The sequence below is a fragment of the Haliotis asinina genome, chromosome 9 (genome assembly GCF_037392515.1).
Source record: "Haliotis asinina isolate JCU_RB_2024 chromosome 9, JCU_Hal_asi_v2, whole genome shotgun sequence".
NCBI classification, from domain to species: Eukaryota; Metazoa; Mollusca; class Gastropoda; order Lepetellida; family Haliotidae; genus Haliotis; species Haliotis asinina.
Window position 1 is genome coordinate 43,789,953 of NC_090288.1, and position 23,045 is coordinate 43,812,997.

Consider the following 23,045-nt stretch of genomic DNA (forward strand, 5'->3'; position numbering starts at 1 on the left):
GATATGCGTGGCCGTTGTGGTACCAAGGATAAACCTATGAGGAACTTGATTACCGGCATGTTTATCGTTTACCACGTTCTGAAAACAAACGGAGTTCGAGATACGAAATGCTTGTTTGTTGTCGTACTGTCGGACGACCATTCGTTCATGTTCAGGCTCTGTGCAACACGTACGTCTCAAGCCAGTGTTAGTATACATACGGCGCCGTTTCATCGTAAAGCGTTTACGGAGTGACAGATCTACATGTGTCTGTTTCCATGACTCTGGGGCATATTGTTTTCGTTTGCACACTGCTGCAGAGCTGCCGTAGTGTGACAGAAGGAATTTTATCTGAACATATAATTTGATAATCTTATATACTACCGTAAAAGTTAAAGGTCACTAGAGATCACGTCACATCAAGTGACGATTGTACCCTGAAACCATCATACAGAAAAAAACGATGTTTCACCTGAAGTAAATATCTGTCATATGATATTTGATATGTTTCTTAAAATACGGTATATAACTGAGTTGCGTTCACTTTTGGTTAAAGCTGTCAGTCAGCTACACCTTGTAAACATGAACATCTCTTGGTTAATGAGAATCTGAACAATATGACCCGATCACTTGTGTCTGAGTCAACGATTATCGATGATTGATACTACCTTATCATCATCATCATCATGACAATTTCGTTGATAAAATCTTACCTGGTCTGGGAACGTAACGCTCTGAAAATGTGGTGGTGCTACAAATCAATTAGCAATGTCAATATCGGGTGTGAGAGGCCCTGCAGGCGGTGCAACGGCGACGCATGAAAGACACGAGTGATTAAAACAGACTGGGGAAGTTGATCCAGCTGTCCAGCCAAATAAGCTAACGATGATGGCTGGTTCCAGTCCTGTCGTTGGCGTTGGTCCATCTCATCCCGGATCTGTATAGAAGCCGGCAATACGCTTCTATAACCACGCGGCAGCTTAGTAAAGAAATCCCCATTAATTTTATTCACAGACGCCCGTAGACCATCGCACGTCCATCAGAGCTACTTTCCAAGTCGTCTTCTGAACGCAGGTACTTTCTTCAACAAACAAGGCTAGGCAGACACCATATACACACCATAACACATATATTGATCTCATATTCATCTTATATTTATCTGGTATATAAATGGTTAATTGATGCCAGAAAACTATAGTAACTACCCCACTCAAGCATAAATACAGCATTTGCTTCACATTATAAGATCGTTGTGGCTATTTATAGCATAAAATAATAATTGAAGTCTCCTGTATAGCCTAAAGATTGCAGAATACAGATATCGTCCTTGATACCAATTGTGCACGTCGCTTGCCAATACATTTGCGGATTACGGAAAAATTGACAGATGCTATTGTCAAATCGATATCGTTGACGCTGGAAGGATAAAATGTCGACATGCCGTCGCGTAGGTGCGTCGCATGTACACAATGTGAAATGTAATCTACTTTTTGTAGATCCATCTCTTTTATGTTAATGTGTTAACTGCAACGGGATAAGGGTGACTTGAACAATCCGTGAATAACACGCATCTTCTCTTTCGTTCGGTCGGTGATGGATTGGGAGTATTGAGAATACATGCCTTATGGCCTTTCGAGTACTCTAACATGTATTTCTTCCTTGGCCGGCAGTGAAAATGAAAAATGCCAATGCACCGCCTGTTTGTGATAATTTGCGAATAACACGTCTCTTTACTTTTGTTCGGTCTTTGATGATTGCCAGTATTGGGAAGTCTATGCCTTATGGCTCTTTGAAAAATGACAGAGTAGTACAAGGGTAGCCTACACCTACATGCTCATCTCCCTTAACCGGAAGGGAGCCTGATAAATGACTACGCAGCCTTCGTTTGTACTGACAAGATGGCAGTGTCGGAAGTATGCATGTGTTTGCCACGAGGACACCGTTTATGTCGAACCCTGAATTCAGATTCAGCTCTCATTCTCGTTTTTTCTTCAGTTTGGATATACATTCCTTCGTTTCGTTCACGAGGATCGGTCGATGCTAGAATATTCTTGAACGGTCAAATTCCATTTATCCCCATTTTTTGAAAAAACCCATTATGTTCAAGATAAAGATCTAGGTGATCAGAATCGACGCCTCTGCGTTTATTCATGCCAGGGCATTCCCAGGCCTTTTCTGGTTTTTTCGTTTTTTTAACGCTGCAATATTCCAGCTATAAGGCGCGGTCTGTAAATAATCGAGTCTGGACCAGTGACCAATATCAGTAGCATGGATCGCGCAGCTGGGATACGATGACTTGTGTCAGTGAGCCTGATCACCGGATCCCGTTCGTCGCCTCTTACACGAGTGGTTTGCTGGAGACCTATTCTAACCCTTATCTTCACGGATAAAAGGATAGTGTAGCTTATGGTAGATCTAACCGTCTCCTCAGAAGTAGTTTCTAGGGATGTTTGGGTTGCCAGGTAGTCAAAACTTTGGTTCTTAACGCCAAAGTCCCGGGTTTGATTCCCATCATTCGTACACCACGTGAAGCCCATTTCTGGGGTCCCCAAATGCGATATTGCTAACAGCGTCGTACACCTATACTCAATCAAGTGGGTTTGCTACGTACAATCAGAGACCATATAATAGATCTATTATATGGTCTCTGGTACAGTCATAGGATGAATGAACCGGTAAGAGTCTGTCTGATACAGTCTTGAAATATTCCCAAGATTGTCTAGAACGTCTTCAGATTGTGTTTCGCCTCGAGGTATGCTTTTGAAGTTGACTGTTCGTCAGTTCGATGAAAGCTAGCCCGTCAAGTCTGTGGGTGGACGGATTGCTAGCATTTACTTGGCTAGGGGGTCAGCCAATGGGTTCCTTTTGTGAGGCTGGAATCTCTGGTATTCTTGTTAGTACTTCTTTGGAATAAGATTAGGTGATATTTACGTCATGGGTGGAGTTCCCGCTGAAAACGCTGTGTATTGGCGAATAAGCTGTATTGCAATATATTGCGATTCATGGAACCGTATCGGGATACGTATTTCGATATATTGAGAACTTAAGTGTTCGACAGTAAGTGCCTGTAAATGTAATGTCGATCCAATTTTCTAGATTAGTCTCTAGACATATATGTTTTGGTTCTAATAACAGCAATCTCAAAATTAAGCTAGTCTGGAATTCTATTTTCTTTAAAATACAATTTGTAGTGTTACAGTATGCTGCTTTGTCATTGAATAACGAAGGAAAAAATTGTTGTTAATAAATTTTTAATTCATGAGATAAAAGTGACCACGAAAAAGCTTTATCTCTTCTTTACCCAATATACCGGTTCTATGAAATAATATGCCAATATGTATCGTTTGAAAAGCGTATTGCGATATACCGGTATACCGGTAATACAATGCAGCCCTAACAATAATAGCATCGATCGGACTGGCATCTGGCCATAACTAAGGTCAAACGATCAACAATGTCACAGCTCTGAGGGGCACACTGGGATCGCGTGACAACACGACACAACAATAATCTTGCTTCGAGTGAATGGATATGGTTTTACGCCGCTTTTTTGCAGCATTCCACCAGAAATTGGCTCCGCACGTTGTACCCATGTGGGAAATTGAACCTGGGTTTCCACGTGCTGAACGAAGGCATTATCCATCGCGCTACCCCGCTGCTGAGAAGGGAAACACAGAATTGTGTCTTGTATCAGAACAACCAATTATTATGTTTCATAAGTAAGTCACGGCGGTTCAGAATAGTCAATCTTCTTTCAGAACAATCAATTATGATGTTTCAAAAGTAAGACGCGGCGGTTTAGAATTGCCAATCTCCTTTCAGAACAATCAATTATGATGTTTCAAAAGTAAGTCACAGTGACTAAGAATAATCATAATGTTTGTACAGAAATGCTAACTATAGTCGTTTAGAACAAGCATGTCTTGTGACTCTTAGAGTACACCCCGGACAGTGGCTACGGTGTAAAAGTATATGTATACTAGCATATAGGCATCGCCTACAATTAGCTAATGCTGTTGTAGAATTCGGGCGCTATGACGAATCATACGCAAGCCAGTTCGTTTAGCTAACTGAGTAATGTATGCAAGGTATTGTAGACCTACTATATTTCTCACAGGGCAATCTCAGTGTTTCAGACTAGAAAATCAAGTGTTTCAGACTTACCAGCCACTGTTTATCTTACTGGTCAACCCTGTGTTTCAGACTAGAAAATCAAGTGTTTCAGACTTACCAGCCACTGTTTATCTGACAGGGAAATCCCTGTGTTTCAGACTAGAAAATCAAGTGTTTCAGACTTACCAGCCACTGTTTATCTGACAGGGCAATCTCAGTGCTTCAGACTAGAAAATCAAGTGTTTCAGACTTATCAGCCACTGTTTATCTGACAGGGAAATCCCTGTGTTTCAGACTAGAAAATCAAGTGTTTCAGACTTGCCAGCCACTGTTTATCTTACTGGTCAACCCTGTGTTTCAGACTAGAAAACCAAGTGTTTCAGACTTGCCAACCACTGTTTATCTGACAGGGAAATACCTGTGTTTCAGACTAGAAAATCAAGTGTTTCAGACTTGCCAACCAGACTAGAAAATCAAGTGTTTCAGACTTGCCAACCACTGTTTATCTTACTGGTCAATCCCTGTGCTTCAGACTAGAAAATCAAGTGTTTCAGACTTGCCAACCAGACTAGAAAATCAAGTGTTTCAGACTTGCCAACCTTTGGTTATCTTACTGGTCAATCCCTGTGTTTCAGACTAGAAAATCAAGTGTTTCAGACTTGCCAACCACTGTTTATCTGACAGGGAAATCCCTGTGTTTCAGACTAGAAAATCAAGTGTTTCAGACTTGCCAACCACTGTTTATCTTACTGGTCAATCCCTGTGCTTCAGACTAGAAAATCAAGTGTTTCAGACTTGCCAACCTTTGGTTATCTTACTGGTCAATCCCTGTGTTTCAGACTAGAAAATCAAGTGTTTCAGACTTGCCAACCACTGTTTATCTGACAGGGAAATCCCTGTGTTTCAGACTAGAAAATCAAGTGTTTCAGACTTGCCAACCACTGTTTATCTTACTGGTCAATCCCTGTGCTTCAGACTAGAAAATCAAGTGTTTCAGACTTGCCAACCTTTGTTTATCTTACTGGTCAATCCCTGTGTTTCAGACTAGAAAATCAAGTGTTTCAGACTTGCCAACCACTGTTTATCTGACAGGGAAATCCCTGTGTTTCAGACTAGAAAATCAAGTGTTTCAGACTTGCCAACCAGACTAGAAAATCAAGTGTTTCAGACTTGCCAACCACTGTTTATCTTACTGGTCAATCCCTGTGCTTCAGACTAGAAAATCAAGTGTTTCAGACTTGCCAACCTTTGTTTATCTTACTGGTCAATCCCTGTGCTTCAGACTAGAAAATCAAGTGTTTCAGACTTGCCAACCACTGTTTATCTTACTGGTCAATCCCTGTGTTTCAGATTACTCTATTACTCTGTATCTAACTAGATAAATATGACGTTTCCCACAAGTCAGCCAAGATGTTTCAAACGTCCTTCCTGGCGTTTCCTACTAGTCAGTTCCGTTTTTTTTTTCAGACCAGTCATCCTCGTTGTTTCGAATTAGTCAATTTTACTGAACACTCAGATCAACGTGACCAGCTCATCGATATCACGCCAAACCAACAGTCATCCTCACTTTCATCCCATACTTCAAGACGTCAATACAACGACACAAACTCCCCCACAGAAGCACCCAGCAGTAACACCAGCCTCCCAGAGGTGGAACCTGCGCTCCAAGACATCATCTCATATGACCTTCCAGATACATCGATATCAAGCTTACATCGATTCCATTAAGCGTCACACAAATGCCCCCACACAATAATACCCCAAATCTCCACCTGTTTGTCATATTGTCAGCAGCTTCAGGTCCAATCTGACAATATCACTTTGAGCCTCGACGACCTGAAGATGACTCAAGGAAGCAACCTCTCTTTCCTATCCCGTTATCAGCTTCCATATTCCCTGAAAGCAAACCACTCTCTGCTCTGATAATGACCACTATTACGAAATTACCCGCTTCTCCCAATTCCGGTCAATTTGCATGGACAGCTTTGATTGGCCGGTGCTACAGGACAGAGTGGTTGAAAAGCAACGCAAGCCTAATTGGTTCTGCCATCTGCCATCCTTTACCGAGAATTAACAGCGTGTTGATTTTGTCGATGGATAAACCAGTCAGTGAATTTACAGAGATCGATCACCGTGGATGTGTATAAGCTTCAGGTGTGCTGTCAGCACATACAATTTCTGAGAGGATAATCTCTTACTGTCTGGGGACTCGAATCTCCGGCCCATAGTGAACGCAGGGGCTCGCTCGGCTCCAGGCTTCGGGAATTTCTCCACCTTGTACTCATTCGGAGCGGGACCGCCACCTGGAATAAAGTCAAGGTAAGTTAAAAACTTAATGAATGTATCATACCCTGTGTTAGATTAGACCTGTATCTGATGGTACAGCGGTGTTCGATTGAAACACGCCACTCCGGGTTTAAAATGTGAAGAGTACACTGTCATGTTTAAGCGATTTGTTTGTGTAGCAAGTTACTAAACTGTTTCAACGATCGATCTGGTTGCTTGTATGCAAGTTTTTGAAAACAGTGAAACAGAAGAATTTAACCTCCAAAAATATTTTGTCTCATACTAAATACCAACTTCTATATGCTGCAAGATCTAGAGCCCCACAGAAACATTTTTGTAAGAAAACGTGTGTATTATTATTTCAAACTCTTGAATCTGTTAGAGGGACTCTCACATAACCTCACTTCACCGATGTTTGAACCATTTTATTGAGAGACGTGAATAACATTGATTCAACACGGGCTTATTGAATACCCCCGATAGCGTGGCTTGTTCAGAATTTTTAAATGGCACTTTATGAAATAACACATAAAAGTACAGTTTTAATAGAGCAACAGGGGTCATTCTGATGTCAATTTCCATCTTTTTCGGTATAGCATACTGTTCTGTACGCGTTTATTTCACAAACTTACACCTGATACGTGTAGAATCGTTCTAACAAACATATTATCCCCAAAGCACAGAATCCGATGATGGCAGGGAAATTTAGAGGTTGAGATCTCCCTGACCCGTCCCCATCCCTACACCCCGATCCTCTTTCCTTTTGTGAAGAATTGATCTGATAAGCGTTCTTGTGCATCATTTATAAAAATGCCACTCAACTTTCATGTAACCACTCGAATGAAGACACGACCCCTTTCATGTGTTCCCCATAAACCCCCTTGCTGTTGTAATCACCACTAAAGATAGAAATTAAATCTGTTCCGACGGCGGAAACAATTTAAGTCGTTTTCAACAGTGGTAAAGGAAAATATCAAAGGCGTTGACTCGACACATGAGAGCTGTGCATTATACCTGAACGCAATCGTCGTTCTGGGCGAAGAATCGCGACTGCCGCATAGACGGTGCTTTCGCGTTGACGTGAGGAAGATGTAAAACAGCCGCCTCTCCTAGAAAAATGTTCTGGATGCGCAATAGGAACGCCTGTAATCTGTGGGTCTTAATTAAGAGGCTAGTTTGTTAACATGAATATAAACATCCACGTTTCTCTTCGTCAGTGGGTGTTATCGCTCATGGTTTTAATCACTCTAATTAGAAAAGCACGCAGGTCATTGAGTCACCATGCGCTTCTTACGCTGTAACGTTCGAGCTAATACCCCATAAAGTTGAGTAAACCATCATCACCTACGGTATTTATAAGTGAACTGTGCCGTGACGATATAGACATTTAATGTTTCCTAACAAAAATCCGAGACACTTGTTTTACCTTGTCAGACCAAGATCTCTTTGATTACACCTCATGTTTCTGGCTGGGGTTCACACCAAGTTTCTATCTTCTTTGAATTGAAACATCCAATTTACGTACCTTTTTAATAAATAGTTTATTGAGACTTTTCATGAAGTTTTAGCGATTTATTATGATGAACGTTGTTAAATAACGACTAAAACATGGCCATGGTCTTGTAAACGAATTACAATTTTTTGTGGGAAGATATTAATGGCTAATGAAGGGAAGGCTAATGGGGTTGTGTGCTTCTGATCGTACCTCTGAAACGGTTTTGAGCTTCTGGTTTACATCAGATATCCACATGTTTGAAAGTCAAGGCTTAATGTCATGCATGAATCAATAGATAGCTCCCGAGGAAAGTAAAATATGTCACACGGTACTTGTATCACAGTTGGGGGCCGGTCACCAAGAGGAGAGGTAGTGAAGAAAAGCAGACCAAAGACCCCATTCCCAAAGCCTAATAACAACATACAATAACATTCTGTTTCGTAGATGAAGTGTGAATTACAGTCATACGTTGGGTCGAATCCCAGACTGGTGCAAGTGAATCTGACGTTATCTGGCCGCCAGATGTGTAATTTAATACTCTCCTGACATATGCAACTAAGGTACGGTGATTAATGAAATAGATATCAGATGAATGCTCTTTGTGCCTATTTGATATGATCCCGCTTTCAACAGCATTACAACTATATCACCGACGTGGGAAGAATATCAAACTTCCACAAGAATAGGCATGATGTTGAAAAACCTTGACATGTGATCAGGGCGAATCTGGAATTCTAAACTACGATAAGAGGATTGTGGAGGACCTAGGGGAGGTTACTGTGGTTAGGGACGTTACTGTGCGACGTCACAAACTGGAATTCCCATTTGAACACGTGCCAAATTGACGTATATTGATTGTATATTGCAATGGGGAGTGATGTGAGCTAAATGAAAATATAGTCAAAGATCGCTGTGTCAAAGTCGAAAGGACTTACTTCGAGATATCCGATTTTCGACACAACAGCAGATTCCTGCACGCAGGGACCTAGTTTTACCTTCGAGACAACCTTACGTTCGACAAATGAAGGTTCAAGACAGGAATAACAGATTTCAGGAATACTGTTTCATATTCAAAAGTATTCGAAATTAATTTTTATACAGTAACTATTTTTCAAACCTCGAAGGATATAACGAAGTGGTCTGTCAGTTGATTGTCTGAAATGTGGGTAACCAATTATCCTGTCTGTCACGTGGCCTGCTTTCCAGCCTGATTGATAGAACAGTCTATAGCTGAAATGTGACCTGTGAACGCGGCAACACCGAGTTGTTTGCTACGACCAGCTGCTACCAGCTGGTAGGAACAATCGCTACAGCGCCACCTTGCGGTGTTTAGAAGTGTTCGGCACCCAAACATGGTGTTTTGACATCACATAAAAGCAGTAAGCATGTTGACTGATAGATCAGCTTGTATGAATTTAATATACACGGTCTGACAATCACACAGTCGTTGTGTAGCTAGAATGTACGGGTGTGCGGACAAAGATGACATAAACGTTATGTAGTAAATGTGTCCTTATCAAGTTATTGGAATCTACCGTAACAATTAACGATCGCTGTGGTATAGTGGACAATATATTTGTCCGGAGACCCTGAGGTTAGTGGTTCGGTCGCGTCATTCCCCTCAACAAGGGTGCCGTTTTACAGCAACAGCTAAGATTATGATGACTTCATACGATAACTTTGACTCGCGACTGTCGTACCGCTTAGGCAGTTTTGTTCAACGGCTTCATGGATAAATGGACAAGACAGTTACGCGTTGGTTCGGATACATGTGTGGATTTTGCATGGAGTACATGTTGTTGTATAGCTGCATATATATTGAGTCTGTATGACAACATACTTTAGCTAACCGAGTTCGGACCAGACAATCCAGTGATTGACACAATGAGCATCAGTATACATTGTACACTCTTACGATAGGATGACATCATCGACTTCACGTTGCATGATGCATTGACCCGTGAAGATCCCGGGGTAGAATAAACCTTCAGCAACCCATGGACCCGTGAAGGTCCCGGGGTAGAACAGGCCTTCAGCAACCCATGGACCCGTGAAGGTCCGGAGTAGAATAGGCCTTCAGCAACCCATGTTTGCCATAAAAGGCGACTATGCTTGTCGTAAGAGGCGACTAACGGCATCGGGTGGTCAGGCTCCCTGACTTGGTTGACACATGTCATCGGTTCCCAATTGCGCAGATTGATGTTCATGTTGTTGATCACTGGATTGTCTGATCCAGACTAGACTATTTACAGACCGCCGCCATATGGCTGGAATATAGCTGAGTGCGACGTAAAACTAAACTCACTTACTCACTCACTCACTTCGCTCACCTACTCACTTAAAGAAATGCAACACGATTATTTGGGTATTACTGACTAAAGGAAGAAAGCACTTACGTTAATCAATGACTTGGGTGCACTCCTACGCCAAATATAACGAACAACTGCCCTATTTCATGCAGATGACAATTAAGAATAGCTCCATGTTGATTATGCCATACAGGATGAAAGGGTAGTGTATGGCTTATTGATTACAACATACACGGCCATTTGTTGTGACAAGCTTAAGGAAGCTGATATCTCTTGGACATCAAAGAGATCGTCATTAGCAGGACGTGAGCACCTGTATCAGGATTGCATGTTTGACGTCAACGTGTTAAGAACTCAGTCGTGATATATCAACACTCGCTTTTGATATCAGCTGTATAGACTTGTGCGACTCTGCTTGTCGTAAGAGGCAACTAACGGGATCGGGTGGTCAGGCTCGATGACTTGGTTGACACATGTCATCGGTTCCCAACTGCGCAGATCGATGCTCATGTTGTTGAGCTTATTTTTACGCCGCACTCAACAATATTCCAGCTATATGGCGGCGGTCTATAAATATTCGTGTCCTGACCAGACAATCCAGTGATCAACAACATGAGCATCGATCTGCGCAGTTGGGAACCGATGACATGTGTTAACCATGTCAGCGAGCCTGACCACCCGATCCCGTTGGTTGCCTCTTACGGCAAGCATAGTCGACTTTTATAAGACGTAGTGCAATGGAATAAATCAGTCAGACTGTATTGATTGTGATAGTCCATCCTCGATATCTCCAAGTACACATGTCGCAATTTGCCTTGATTGTGAGTTCGAGTCCCGTTTCTCGTTTCTGTCAGCACCAAACTTCTGAGCGTGGTTTCATCAAAGTGGTAAACGACTGAGGCCTACGTCACTTAGTCGCTTAGAACTGTCCTCAAAGATCAAGCCGACACATTGTGTTATTTTACCTCACACATAAATGTTGGTTTCTGATTGGCTGAGCGCTCTTCTAATATTTTCAACGTACCCCGCTTGCGAGCGAGTAACGTTTCTATGTACCTCGCCTGAAGAGCCGAACTCATTCAATCCAATGCTTCATTTTGAATAACACTGAATCACTATGATGTACTGAAATTACCGATGATTTGCAAAATTAATGCAAATCCATGGAAGGGAGATGAAAAATCTGTTTTTCTTGTCTGCAAAATCTAGTGATGGTACAAATGGTTTATACCCATGCTCCAAACAATTCAAAATTAACTTATGGGTTGATGTACCTTGGATGTTTTTAATGTTCCCTGAGCCCGAAGTTAGGCCCACGTTGTCCTCCTGACAACTGAGCAACTTATAATATAACTGTATTACTCACTAACAGGTTTTCCAGACCGAGGCTGGACTACTTACACACTGCTATGATAAATAGTTGGAAGATCGGGTCAGTTTAAATCAGTTTAAATGTTGCCATAACGACATTCAGTAATCAATCTAAACTTGCAGAAACTCTATTGTCGAGTAATTATTTGTGTTGTGGGCCCAATGGACCCCCTTCAACATAACGGTAAATATTAATAATGTTCCTTAATTATCTTTCACATGGCAGTCTTTTATTAACACCTTTGAGTTCAATAAGCTATGCTATGTACATTTTGTTCGATACTTAAAAAGCGCTTGACATTTACTACAATGTAACCTCCATACCAGTAACGCCTGATTTGGGCCCATCACTTTTACAGTATCAGCCCGATTCGAGTCTTTGTAAGTTCATCACATTTCCATGATAATCTGATTGGAGAACAAGCAAGGTGTGTTGAGATAGATATTATCATTATGAGAATCGATAAACAGGTAACCAGCCCCGACCGGGTATATTCAAAACGCTTCTACGCATTAAGCGAAAAGAAGGTTCCTACAGTTCTCGACAATGAAGCTTCCGATGAAGGTAATTGGTTAATCTTGTAGCTGCTGTTACGAAGCTGCCTTCCACGGAGGATGTTGTCTCCCACGTTGTCGTGAGCAACACACGTGTAACCCTTGCCTTGATATTCATGCTCGAGTTCAAGTGACAACGTCTGGGTGATGGCACCGGAACCGGAAGTAGATAAATAGTACATTAAAACCTGTTGCACATTTGGCTGTGCCATTAATGAAAAGCTGTCGGCAGATTTAGCTCATTCTTAACGTTTCCATGACACTGGGTTCGCGCAAGGTAATAAATATTCTGCACAGCACTGTGCTAGTTTTACTTGCGGAGCATTTAATAGCCACATCATGGTACCATTTCTGTCTGTAACCGATAAGTCTGTTCCAAGTTTGATGTTCACAGAGATCCGTCTTAGAACTGGTCTCCAATAACCCCTACTTGTCGTAAGAGGTGATTAGTCAGGCTCAGTGACATGTTTGACACATGTCATCGTAGCCCAGTAGCGAAGAAGGGGCGGTGCGGTTGCACAGAAAGGGCGGTGGGGAAGCCCTGTCGTTAAAACGTTCTCTCGTCACGCCGAAGACCCTGATTCCAACTTCCACATGGGTACAATATGTGAAGCCCATTTCTGGTGTCCCCCGCCGTGATGTTGCTGGAATATTGCTGAAAGCGGCGTAACAACAAACTCACTTAGTGAGATGCGTAGATCTATCCTCATGATGCAAGTCACTGGATTGTGTGGTCCACATTCGATTACATACATATTTGAATTTGGTTTGAATATAGCTGAGTCAAACAGACAATCAAACAAATAAACAAAATGGTTGTAAAGTGCAACCACCCGTGAACAGCCTGCTAAGGCAGAATTCCCTTCGTTATAAACTAACGTCGAGTGAAATAAGGAGTAATATTTATCTGCAAAGTAAAATATAAATGCGTAATTAAGATCACTGATTAATTTCGTAGAACTGAAATTCAATCAGTATAGTCTTGTTACCATTCAAGCAAATGAGGGACCGTATGAAAGTACAAGTGTTCCTATATTTATTTCCGGAATTTCACTCATACATAACTTCTGAACAAACCTTGTACTTTCTTTTGTTCCCTTATTTGCGTTTGAGTTCATTTGAGTTGGAGTCAATTGTAAGATCTCTTCTAGGCCCGGGTCTCCCTTGACATTTATATTTGGGGGTCAAGTTGACTCTTCAATTTTTTTTGTGTCAACATCTAAATTTGCAAAGATAAATAGTTTTTCAACTAATAATGTCTTTTTTCACGTACATGCCTCCAAATCTGAATTCTAAAGTGTGGAATACTTTCTAATCTGTTCGAAATCAGAAAACCAATTTAGTTACATTTATTATATATGGCATTTTTGCCTATTTTCACTTTACACTACATCATATACGCAGGTTTTCCGCGTCAAGGGGCACCCTTCTTGACTCTTGCACGGTGCTATTGGTACTTGAAACTCTGCTTGTACCGAAATATAGCACTGTTCTGTAGTTCCCGAAGACTTCGAGATTTTTCGAGCACTATGTGTGAAGACTTAAGGCGATATATATTTCGTGGCAATAAGGCCTGATTATTGAAAAGAGTTCTTCGATAAGAATCAAGGTGGTTACAGACGCATAACTGGTACACTACTGATCAAAATAAATATCCAAACTATCAAACATGGGGCACTAAACAAATCTTGTGATGGTCTAGATCAGGAGACGTTCGTAGAGCTCAACCATGTCGGACATCGATCGAGGGAGTACTTTATTTTGAATGTGACTGTACACACTGCTCTACATTCACGCTCACACACGTGCGTGCACGTCGCCATATAGGTACAATAATCCTCAACACGCGACGTCAGACACAATCTCAACTCAGTAGCATTCATCAATTAAAACAAATGATAAAAAATGGCAATAGAACTGCGCTTCGTGAACGTGAGTTCGTGTGATATATCAATGATGAATCGAAACTGCGCCATTAACACAGCAATTGGAATACAGTTGATATAGTTATGTGTCCTTTGTTGGGACAAGTCGTTAGAGTCCATTATCATTTAATACAACGGTTGACACATTAGTAAAGAGAAATACCGCCGTTAGAACTGCTTAGGTTTGATGATATAGTTTAGTCTGAGCTTTCACATTGTTATTTCACAGCATCGTCCGTATAACTAATTGCACAAAACAATTATTGGAAAGGTTGAATAAACGTAAGCAAATATTTGACAAGCGGAAGGGCAAATGAGAGAAAATATAGCGTTATTAATTTAACGTCATCCGACGTGCTGGAAGCAATGTCGGCTGGCTGTACGCTTTCATGTTGCACTACCAGACATATAATTAATATCGACATCTTTCTGAGTGCACGAATGGAAATGACGTCACGGAACGGTTGTGTTTCCGGTTAAAACCTCAGAATGGTTTACGATACACTGTCGCGAGCTTAATGTCGTCTTTCATTTTGTGCAACCATCTGGGAAGAGTGATGACGATGATATTGACACATGGAAATGTAATGTATTGACATCTTGATTGGCGTTAAAAGTGTGAAACTTTATAACAATATACTGACTCTATATTCGTAATATTTAATCACATATATCATCCACACATAATATATTACGCCGTGTAAAGGTTAAGAGTAACGCACGAGCTTTTAGATGCTTTACGTCAGTCGATAGATCGATAAATGATATCGATCGGGATACGCGCACTATGTCAGAATTGATTCTCGTTTGGAATCTCATGGACTGATTTACTTTTTGTTTCAACCGTTCGTGAAACATGGCTGAGAATTCCAAGGCTTGTTCAGACTAAATTCTTGTACTTTAAAGCTGCACTTTAGCAACGCCAGATGATCAATTATTTTGATCTAAGAATGAATCACTGGGGAACAAAGACTTAAAATGGGACGTTTGGGAGATTAATACACATTTAAATGTGTCCGCTTCTCCATTTTAATTATCCACCCATCTAAATGTCTCCTACTGATCAAGAAATGTCCTCTTTACCTCTGTTTCACAACTTATTTCAATCAGTTATCAAACGAACGCTTTATAAGCCACACCCACACTGTTTCTTAAATACCTGCTTGCACTCAATAATGGATTGTATGTTTATTGTTGTTGTGGTCGATCGGTGCGCTGATAATAGTCAACAATTACATCAAGGTCAAGCAAAGGTGGAGAAAACCTTCAGCATTTACTTCTACAAAATGTTAGATGGCTGTAAAAATTGTTCCTATAGCAACGAGAGAAAGCGGTATCAAGTATGACGTCAACAATAGTGCCGTTATGGACATTAAATGGGTTCTGGTTAAACTCAACGTAACATTGATAATAGGCATTTGTCTCCTTTTAACTTTTAACTGTGATTATCTTAGGAGATGGTACTCGGTTATCTGTCTTGATATCATGCAGTAGATGGTAACTCGGATATCATGGACCATGTGATAATCTGTAATCCACGAACCGTATAAACCATGAACCCTTGGGTAACCCATTTGATATAATCTGTGTGATACACTACATATATAGCGCACTCCTAGATAACCTTGCAGCAAGTGATTAACCCGTGCGTCATGTACCGTATGATAACCCGTATGATATGTACCGATCATAACTAGCATATAATGCACTGCTAGATAACCCGTGTATAATGCACCATATAATAAACCGTACGGGTTGTATTCTATAGTCACAGGCCACACATAGAGGACAGACAATACTCATTGTTCTACACTGTGTCGATCAAAGTGACATTAAAGCTTTTCATATTAACTATTACGTCATTACGTCAAATTGTGTGTTTTCTATTGATACACATTGCAATAAAAAACTATTAAAACAGAAAAAATATTTCCGAGAGACGCTGCTCGGTCAAGGTCAGTGAGTGAATCTAGTTTTGCGCCGCACTCAGCAATATTCCAGCTATATGGCGGCGTTCTGTAAATAATCGTGTGGACCAGGCAGTCCAGTGATCTTACCCGGGCCTTCACAGGTTCTTCCCGGTCAGACCATGCAGAACCTTCTCGACCCTTCATTCTACCCACGTGGGGAAAATAACCCGGCCCGGGTCTTCGGCGTGACGAGCGAACGCTTTAAACCACGAGGCTACCCCACCGCCCGCTATTGAAAACAAGCCCCAGTACTAGTGCGATGGGAAATTCAGAACCTGGGGAAACCTAGACTGTTTCATTTAGGGCTTTAGCATTGCAGGGAGGGCTGGGCAGTAGGGACAGTGGTTCAGGGACTTTGAGGCAGACCAAAGCACCATGAGTGACAGTTGGTCCGCGGAGACATGTGGTCACCTGAACAAGCGCTCATTTGAACCGTTTTGCCAGTGTCTCATCCCACCCAACCGAGCTAATGAAATTCATGATCGTATTTCCCATCATCTCACCTATCTGCGCCTGGTTGACTTATTGAACTATTTCTCAAACCACACACTAAAGTATACTAGAACCATATCTAAACACGCACGCACAAAGAGCACCAACAGAGCAATGAAGGGTCATCAAGTATATATTATCAACATGACCTAGGCCACGTGGGTGGAATTCAATGAAAACTCCCAGCGTTCCACGACAAACCTGCTTTCAATGCATTGGCACTGTGATTATATGAGACAAGTGGAGCAGCAGTAATCAATGGAACCGGTAGTTCAGTTGGTGAAATGAACGAACCAATTTCGCCCCTCCTGCGTTAACCGTTCTGGGAACGGTGGAATCTCTGGGCAGGCCGACCTGGTTATACTAAAAGTCTAAGGGAGGGGTCACATGGTATTTCTCAAGAGTTTGTGACCTGAACGTGTAGGTAAATTTGGATTCTTAAACATAGACAGGTTAAATTCGTTAGGAACCGCGGGGCAATAAGTGCGGGTTTTTGTAGCACTGGCTCTTTTTCTGCGTAATACAACCGTACACTAATGCGTCAGTACAGGGTTCGAATCTGTGGTTGACGTAAGTATATGTTCATACGTAGGTATGAAAAGTTTGAATTCATTATAGACCATGGGTTGATTTGTGCACCAGTCGATTACAATAACCTGTTTGTTGTTTAGGCAATATTGTCGACACATATAACTTTTTAAGTGACATTTGTTCTAATGTTGAAAGTAATGGACTCGGTGACATGCTTGCTTTCATGCTTGAAGTGTATCCATGGATTCATTCGTAAGTGTTAATGTTCGTGACTGTCCGAACCTATTCGGCCGTTTTCGTTACATTTCCGACTTTGGTATGAGCGATAAGTATTCATTCAGTGTATGGGCTAGATTGTAACAAATAAAACCAAATAATTTGGAAAGTAGCCCAAGAGGAACCAGAGCTTCATAGGAAATCTAGACTCGCTTCATTTAGAGCTTAGCATTGCATGGGGGACTAGGGCATAGGGATAATAATATGGCCATACATTATGTATAGGAAGGAATGTCATTCAGTTGGTTACTTGTCGATTTAACAATTTACCTCGTGATTTTGCGTCCGACGGATTCTCACAAAACGGACATGTGGCCTGCGGTAGACATAACGAGGGCGTGCTCAGTTTTCACTTACGTATGACGTCACAGATGCCCATTTAAGTCAACAAGCTTTGAGAAGTTCTAAAGCATTTTGATATAACAACGTGGAAGCATTGTGTCCTGACATCGATGTTAAACCACGCAGGTGCGGAAACATCAAACAACATCAATGAAGAAGTAACAGGCAAACAATCACAAGCTACAGTAACTGCTGAAGGGACCTTGTCGACACGTATGCAGTAGATACGGTACACTGCGAAATAGGCTTGTCCTAGATTATGTTTCTGTATAATGATTGTGACAGGGTACTTGTATGTATGGATTTAGAATTCCCGTCACGACTACGACCCCATCAGTTCCGCTACAACGTTATCGTTGAATTTTATAGATATTATGCATAACCAAGATTAAACCGCATAAGTAGCACCTGACACTGAATTTCATTGTACATAAGTCGCTTGTGAAGGTCCGTGTCAGAACTGGTTTGTCGTAAGAGGCAGCTACAACAGGATCGGGTGGTCAGGCCCGCTAACGTGGTTGATATATGTCATCGTATGCCAGTTGCTTAGATCGATGCTCATGTTGTTGATCACTGGATTGTCTGGTCCAGTCTCTATTATTGCGGTGTTAAACAACAAACAAGCAGACATTTTAGAGCCTTGCAGAGTTACCTTTCTTGACATGTGTTCTTGACCCCATCGAGAAAGCAGGGTCGTCGTTGTTTCGGATCTCCTTGCGCACGTTGTACTTTCCAGGTCCGGGGCTCGCCGTCGGGGATGCTGCAAAAATATGACCATGACAGTTAGTGATAAGCTGTTATTATGTTTGTAATTTCCGATTCTCCCCAAGTCATCTATAATTAAGACGAATGAAGGTATTCTTAAGAAACACGGAGTCTTCCATATGCTACACTATCCTTTGCCCGTGACGATCTGGAATAGAAGTGGTCTTCAGCAACCCATGATTGTTGAAAGACGCGGCTAACAGGGCTGGGTGGTCATACTCGCTGACTTGGTTGACACATGTCATCGTATCCCAGTTGTGTAGATCGATGCTCATGATGTTGGTCTGGATTGTCTGGTACAGAATCGATTATTTACAGACCGCTGCCATCTAGCTGGAGTTCGGCGTTGCAAACACACCAAACAGATACGTTCTGTTTACGTTTCTCATTTCGGCTTTTTCCACGGCATCTTCCCAAGTCATCAATATATAGACGCGAAGCAAACTATTTCTTAACTGACTGGTAGATGTACCTTCAGCTACACTAATAATAGTCTATCCTTTGATGAACTGGAATATAACGTGTATTCGTGAGTTCCCGTTTCCATGGTGTCAGCCTGCAAAGTTGGATGACATTTTTCAGGTCAGAGACAGGATACTTTAACATGAGTCAAACAATTCGTTCATGCCATCGAACATGTTCTGCAATCGTAGGCTGCAAACCTGAGACATTTGATTTTTTTTCAGTTTGCTTTCAAAGAACTCTTAAAAGGTGGTCTGAAAAGTATACTTCTCAGTAAAATGAGAACAGAATCTAGACATGCGGATGAATAAGAGCTCATGGGGTGAAGGAAGGAGATTGTAGTGCAGCGTTGTCCATCTTCCAAAGTTATCAAAAATGTGCAAAATCATTACTTACTGTCTAACCTCATTACAAATGCTAGGGTAGTCTTGTGGTTAAAGCGTTTGCTCGTCACGCCGGAGACCTGAGTTCGATTCCCTACGTGGGTACAATGTATGAAGCCCATTTCTGATGAACCCCGTGTGATATTTGTGGAATAAATAAATATTTCATAGTGCACACTGTCCAAACACCAAGTGTTTGCTCGCGGCACGTTTGATAAGACAGCTAGTGCTAAAAACTAAAAAACTCACTAACCTCACAATAGAATACTTTTCTATTGACTGCATATCGCACACATGTACATTAACATGCATCTGATGACGTAAACGTTGTGCTAATGCCTTTGTGTGTAATTAAAGTTCAGGCAACCTTTCACTTAAATCATGTCTAATGATACATTGTATGATTTATCCTGTCATTCACATTTCTTAAACAAAACAAGAACCCTCCAACCATTCCCCTTTTTCATGTTTTGTTTATCGTGTAATTACAAGCTTAAATAATGCGACGATGTAAACTCTTTAAGCTAAGAGAGCCCCAGTGCAATACCTGTAGACCACCCACAGAAAACCACTTACAATCACCCGTTAATGGCCATATATGACAAGGGATAAATAGAGTTTTGAACACAAATGTCATTGCGACTTAAATTCTCAGTGCTGGTCTTGACATTTACTGTTTCCTTGCTACAATGGAATCTTTACGCACCGTTTGACTTTTCCTCCATAGCATTTGTGCGCATTTTTACTAACATTTTTTTTCCATGTTTCTGTATCTCTGCAATTTATGTTTTCGGTTATTACAGATTACGAGCTGAGTCCACAGCATGTTGCGCTATTGAATTATACGACACCTCAACAGCTCTGATAAAACGGGAGCCGATCCCGTCTTAACGTGGCGGGCGTGTTTCCGCGATACCACGCGAGATTTACTGACTGCGGTGTTACACAATCCGTATTACGATAGCCGCACTTCAAGTGTGTCAGGGTTTGAGGCCACAATTACAGCGTCTAATTCACGTCATATGACCAAAGATTCAGGAGCTCTTTTGTGGATTTAGAACATGTCCATTCAGCTGTTTCTGTTTATAGCGGACACTTAAAATAACGAAAATATATTGCTTAATAAAGAGTTCTATCAGGAAATCCCGTGTCCTTCCTCTCTGTCGACGGTGCGTTAGTATTGAAATTTGTGCGACCTGGGTCAACTGAGATTACTGGCATTTCTGGCAAGGAGGGTTAATTAGGTTCGGCACGATGTAACAAGTGTTAGGCCAAACCCGAAATAGACAACTTATATTTAGACTATGATACACGCCCGCTTGTTGGGTGTTTTCGGACGAACACCCCTAATCTGTCATGATACAGACCCTGAAACAAACATATCCAAGAAAGTCAAGTACAGAATATGTCGCAAGTCTAAATTTCCACAGCTTCAGGCTCTCTGAAAATTGAGAAAGTCTCAGGTCACCTTTTCATAATATTTTATCTTTTTTATTGTGAACTGGTGCTGTTATCTTGTTTGTAAAGTATGTTCATTTCAGACACTATAGTTGTTAGTCTAGAACATCTCTTGACGCCTCGGTTATCAAATGAAATATTGTAAAACACGTCAATAAAGAGTACTTTATCTTTAAACACAAGCCATAATCCGTGTAGTCAAAATATCCGTGTGATGTAGCCCGCCTCGATATAGTGGGGATAAACACTGCCGAAAACGTGACGTCAGAAAACCTATGTCCCGACCGTAATGACCGCCAGGGGACGCTGTATCGTTATGGATTATTACGCTAAATCAAATCTTTGAACAAACAAGTGGTTTTCTTTCTCTTCTTTTGAATGCCTATACCATGTTATGCATGTTCAGCCGACAAGAAATTTCAAGATATCACGTTGAACATAAACTTTAGAAGCAAAATTCAAGTTTCTATATTATTTTTAACGTAATCAGATAGACAATGGGTAGTATATTTTCCCTAGCACTATGTGCTATAAATGCCTTGTTTGTTATTTTCATTACAATGTGTGTATTCTTGATGGTCTCAATCAATAACGCTATTCAGCTGTAACGACAGCACCATCGGGCAACTCTCAAGGGGTTTAGTGGGTATGGGAAACTGTGGTCAATCGAACTATGACGTCAAGCAGTTCACATGCGCCTACCTTCCGTTAGTGGAATCATGACGTCAGATGGTGAACAATACAATACAATACATTGCAATACAATATAATACAGTACAATATCGTTTACCATTTGTACAGCAAGAGTTCAAATGCAGCATATTGTATATTATAAAGGTAAATGTACAAATGCCATCCTAACGGGTTATGAGAGACTATATTTTACAGAATTAGTGTACGATAACTATGTAAGGAGAAATAACATTTCACATATTATTATAATTATACATTTTGAAAAAAGTAAAATACACATATAGGGAGTTTAAATGATGAAATGCACAGTTGAAGATAAAATATTATTATAATTAACACGCGCTCGCACTGCCAAGTGGAAGTATGATGCCAGTCAGTGAACGCGTGCTAACATTAGTGAACGGAAGTATGACGTCGGTCAGTGAACGCGTGCTAACATTAGTGAATGGAAGTATGACGTCGGTCAGTGAACGCGTGCTAACACTAGTGAACGGAAGTATGACGTCGGTCAGTGAACGCGTGCTAACATTAGTGAATGGAAGTATGACGTCGGTCAGTGAACGCGTGCTAACACTAGTGAACGGAAGTATGACGTCGGTCAGTGAACGCGTGCTAACATTAGTGAATGGAAGTATGACGTCGGTCAGTGAACGCGTGCTAACATTAGTGAACGGAAGTATGACGTCAGTTTGTGAACGCGTGCTAACATTAGTGAACGGAAGTATGACGTCAGTTTGTGAACGCGTGCTAACATTAGTGAACGGAAGTATGACGTCGGTCAGTGAACGCGTGCTAACATTAGTGAACGGAAGTATGACGTCAGTTTGTGAACGCGTGCTAACATTAGTGAACGGAAGTATGACGTCGGTCAGTGAACGCGTGCTAACATTAGTGAACGGAAGTATGACGTCAGTTTGTGAACGCGTGCTAACATTAGTGAACGGAAGTATGACGTCAGTTTGTGAACGCGTGCTAACATTAGTGAACGGAAGTATGACGTCGGTCAGTGAACGCGTGCTAACATTAGTGAACGGAAGTATGACGTCAGTTTGTGAACGCGTGCTAACATTAGTGAACGGAAGTATGACGTCGGTCAGTGAACGCGTGCTAACATTAGTGAACGGAAGTATGACGTCAGTTTGTGAACGCGTGCTAACATTAGTGAACGGAAGTATGACGTCAGTTTGTGAACGCGTGCTAACATTAGTGAACGGAAGTATGACGTCGGTCAGTGAACGCGTGCTAACATTAGTGAACGGAAGTATGACGTCAGTTTGTGAACGCGTGCTAACATTAGTGAACGGAAGTGTGACGTCGGTCAGTAAACGCGTGCTGACATTAGTGAACGGAAGTATGACGTCAGTTTGTGAACGCGTGCTAACATTAGTGAACGGAAGTATGACGTCAGTTTGTGAACGCGTGCTAACACTAGTGAACGGAAGTATGACGTCAGTTTGTGAACGCGTGCTAACATTAGTGAACGGAAGTATGACGTCGGTCAGTGAACGCGTGCTAACATTAGTGAACGGAAGTATGACGTCAGTTTGTGAACGCGTGCTAACATTAGTGAACGGAAGTGTGACGTCGGTCAGTGAACGCGTGCTGACATTAGTGAACGGAAGTATGACGTCAGTTTGTGA

At 41.5% G+C, this 23,045-nt stretch overlaps 1 protein-coding gene across 1 annotated transcript in view; it reads right to left on the reverse strand.

The window, feature by feature from the left end:
* Positions 1-23,045, reverse strand: part of LOC137297031 (uncharacterized) — a 58,021-nt gene that overhangs the window by 11,283 nt on the left and 23,693 nt on the right. Inside the window, exons 11-12 of the mRNA XM_067828981.1 lie at positions 18,297-18,404; positions 6,291-6,395 (exon numbers count right to left, since the gene is read on the reverse strand). Coding sequence (XP_067685082.1) covers positions 6,291-6,395; positions 18,297-18,404 — 213 coding nt within the window. The remainder of the gene's footprint in view (positions 1-6,290; positions 6,396-18,296; positions 18,405-23,045) is intronic.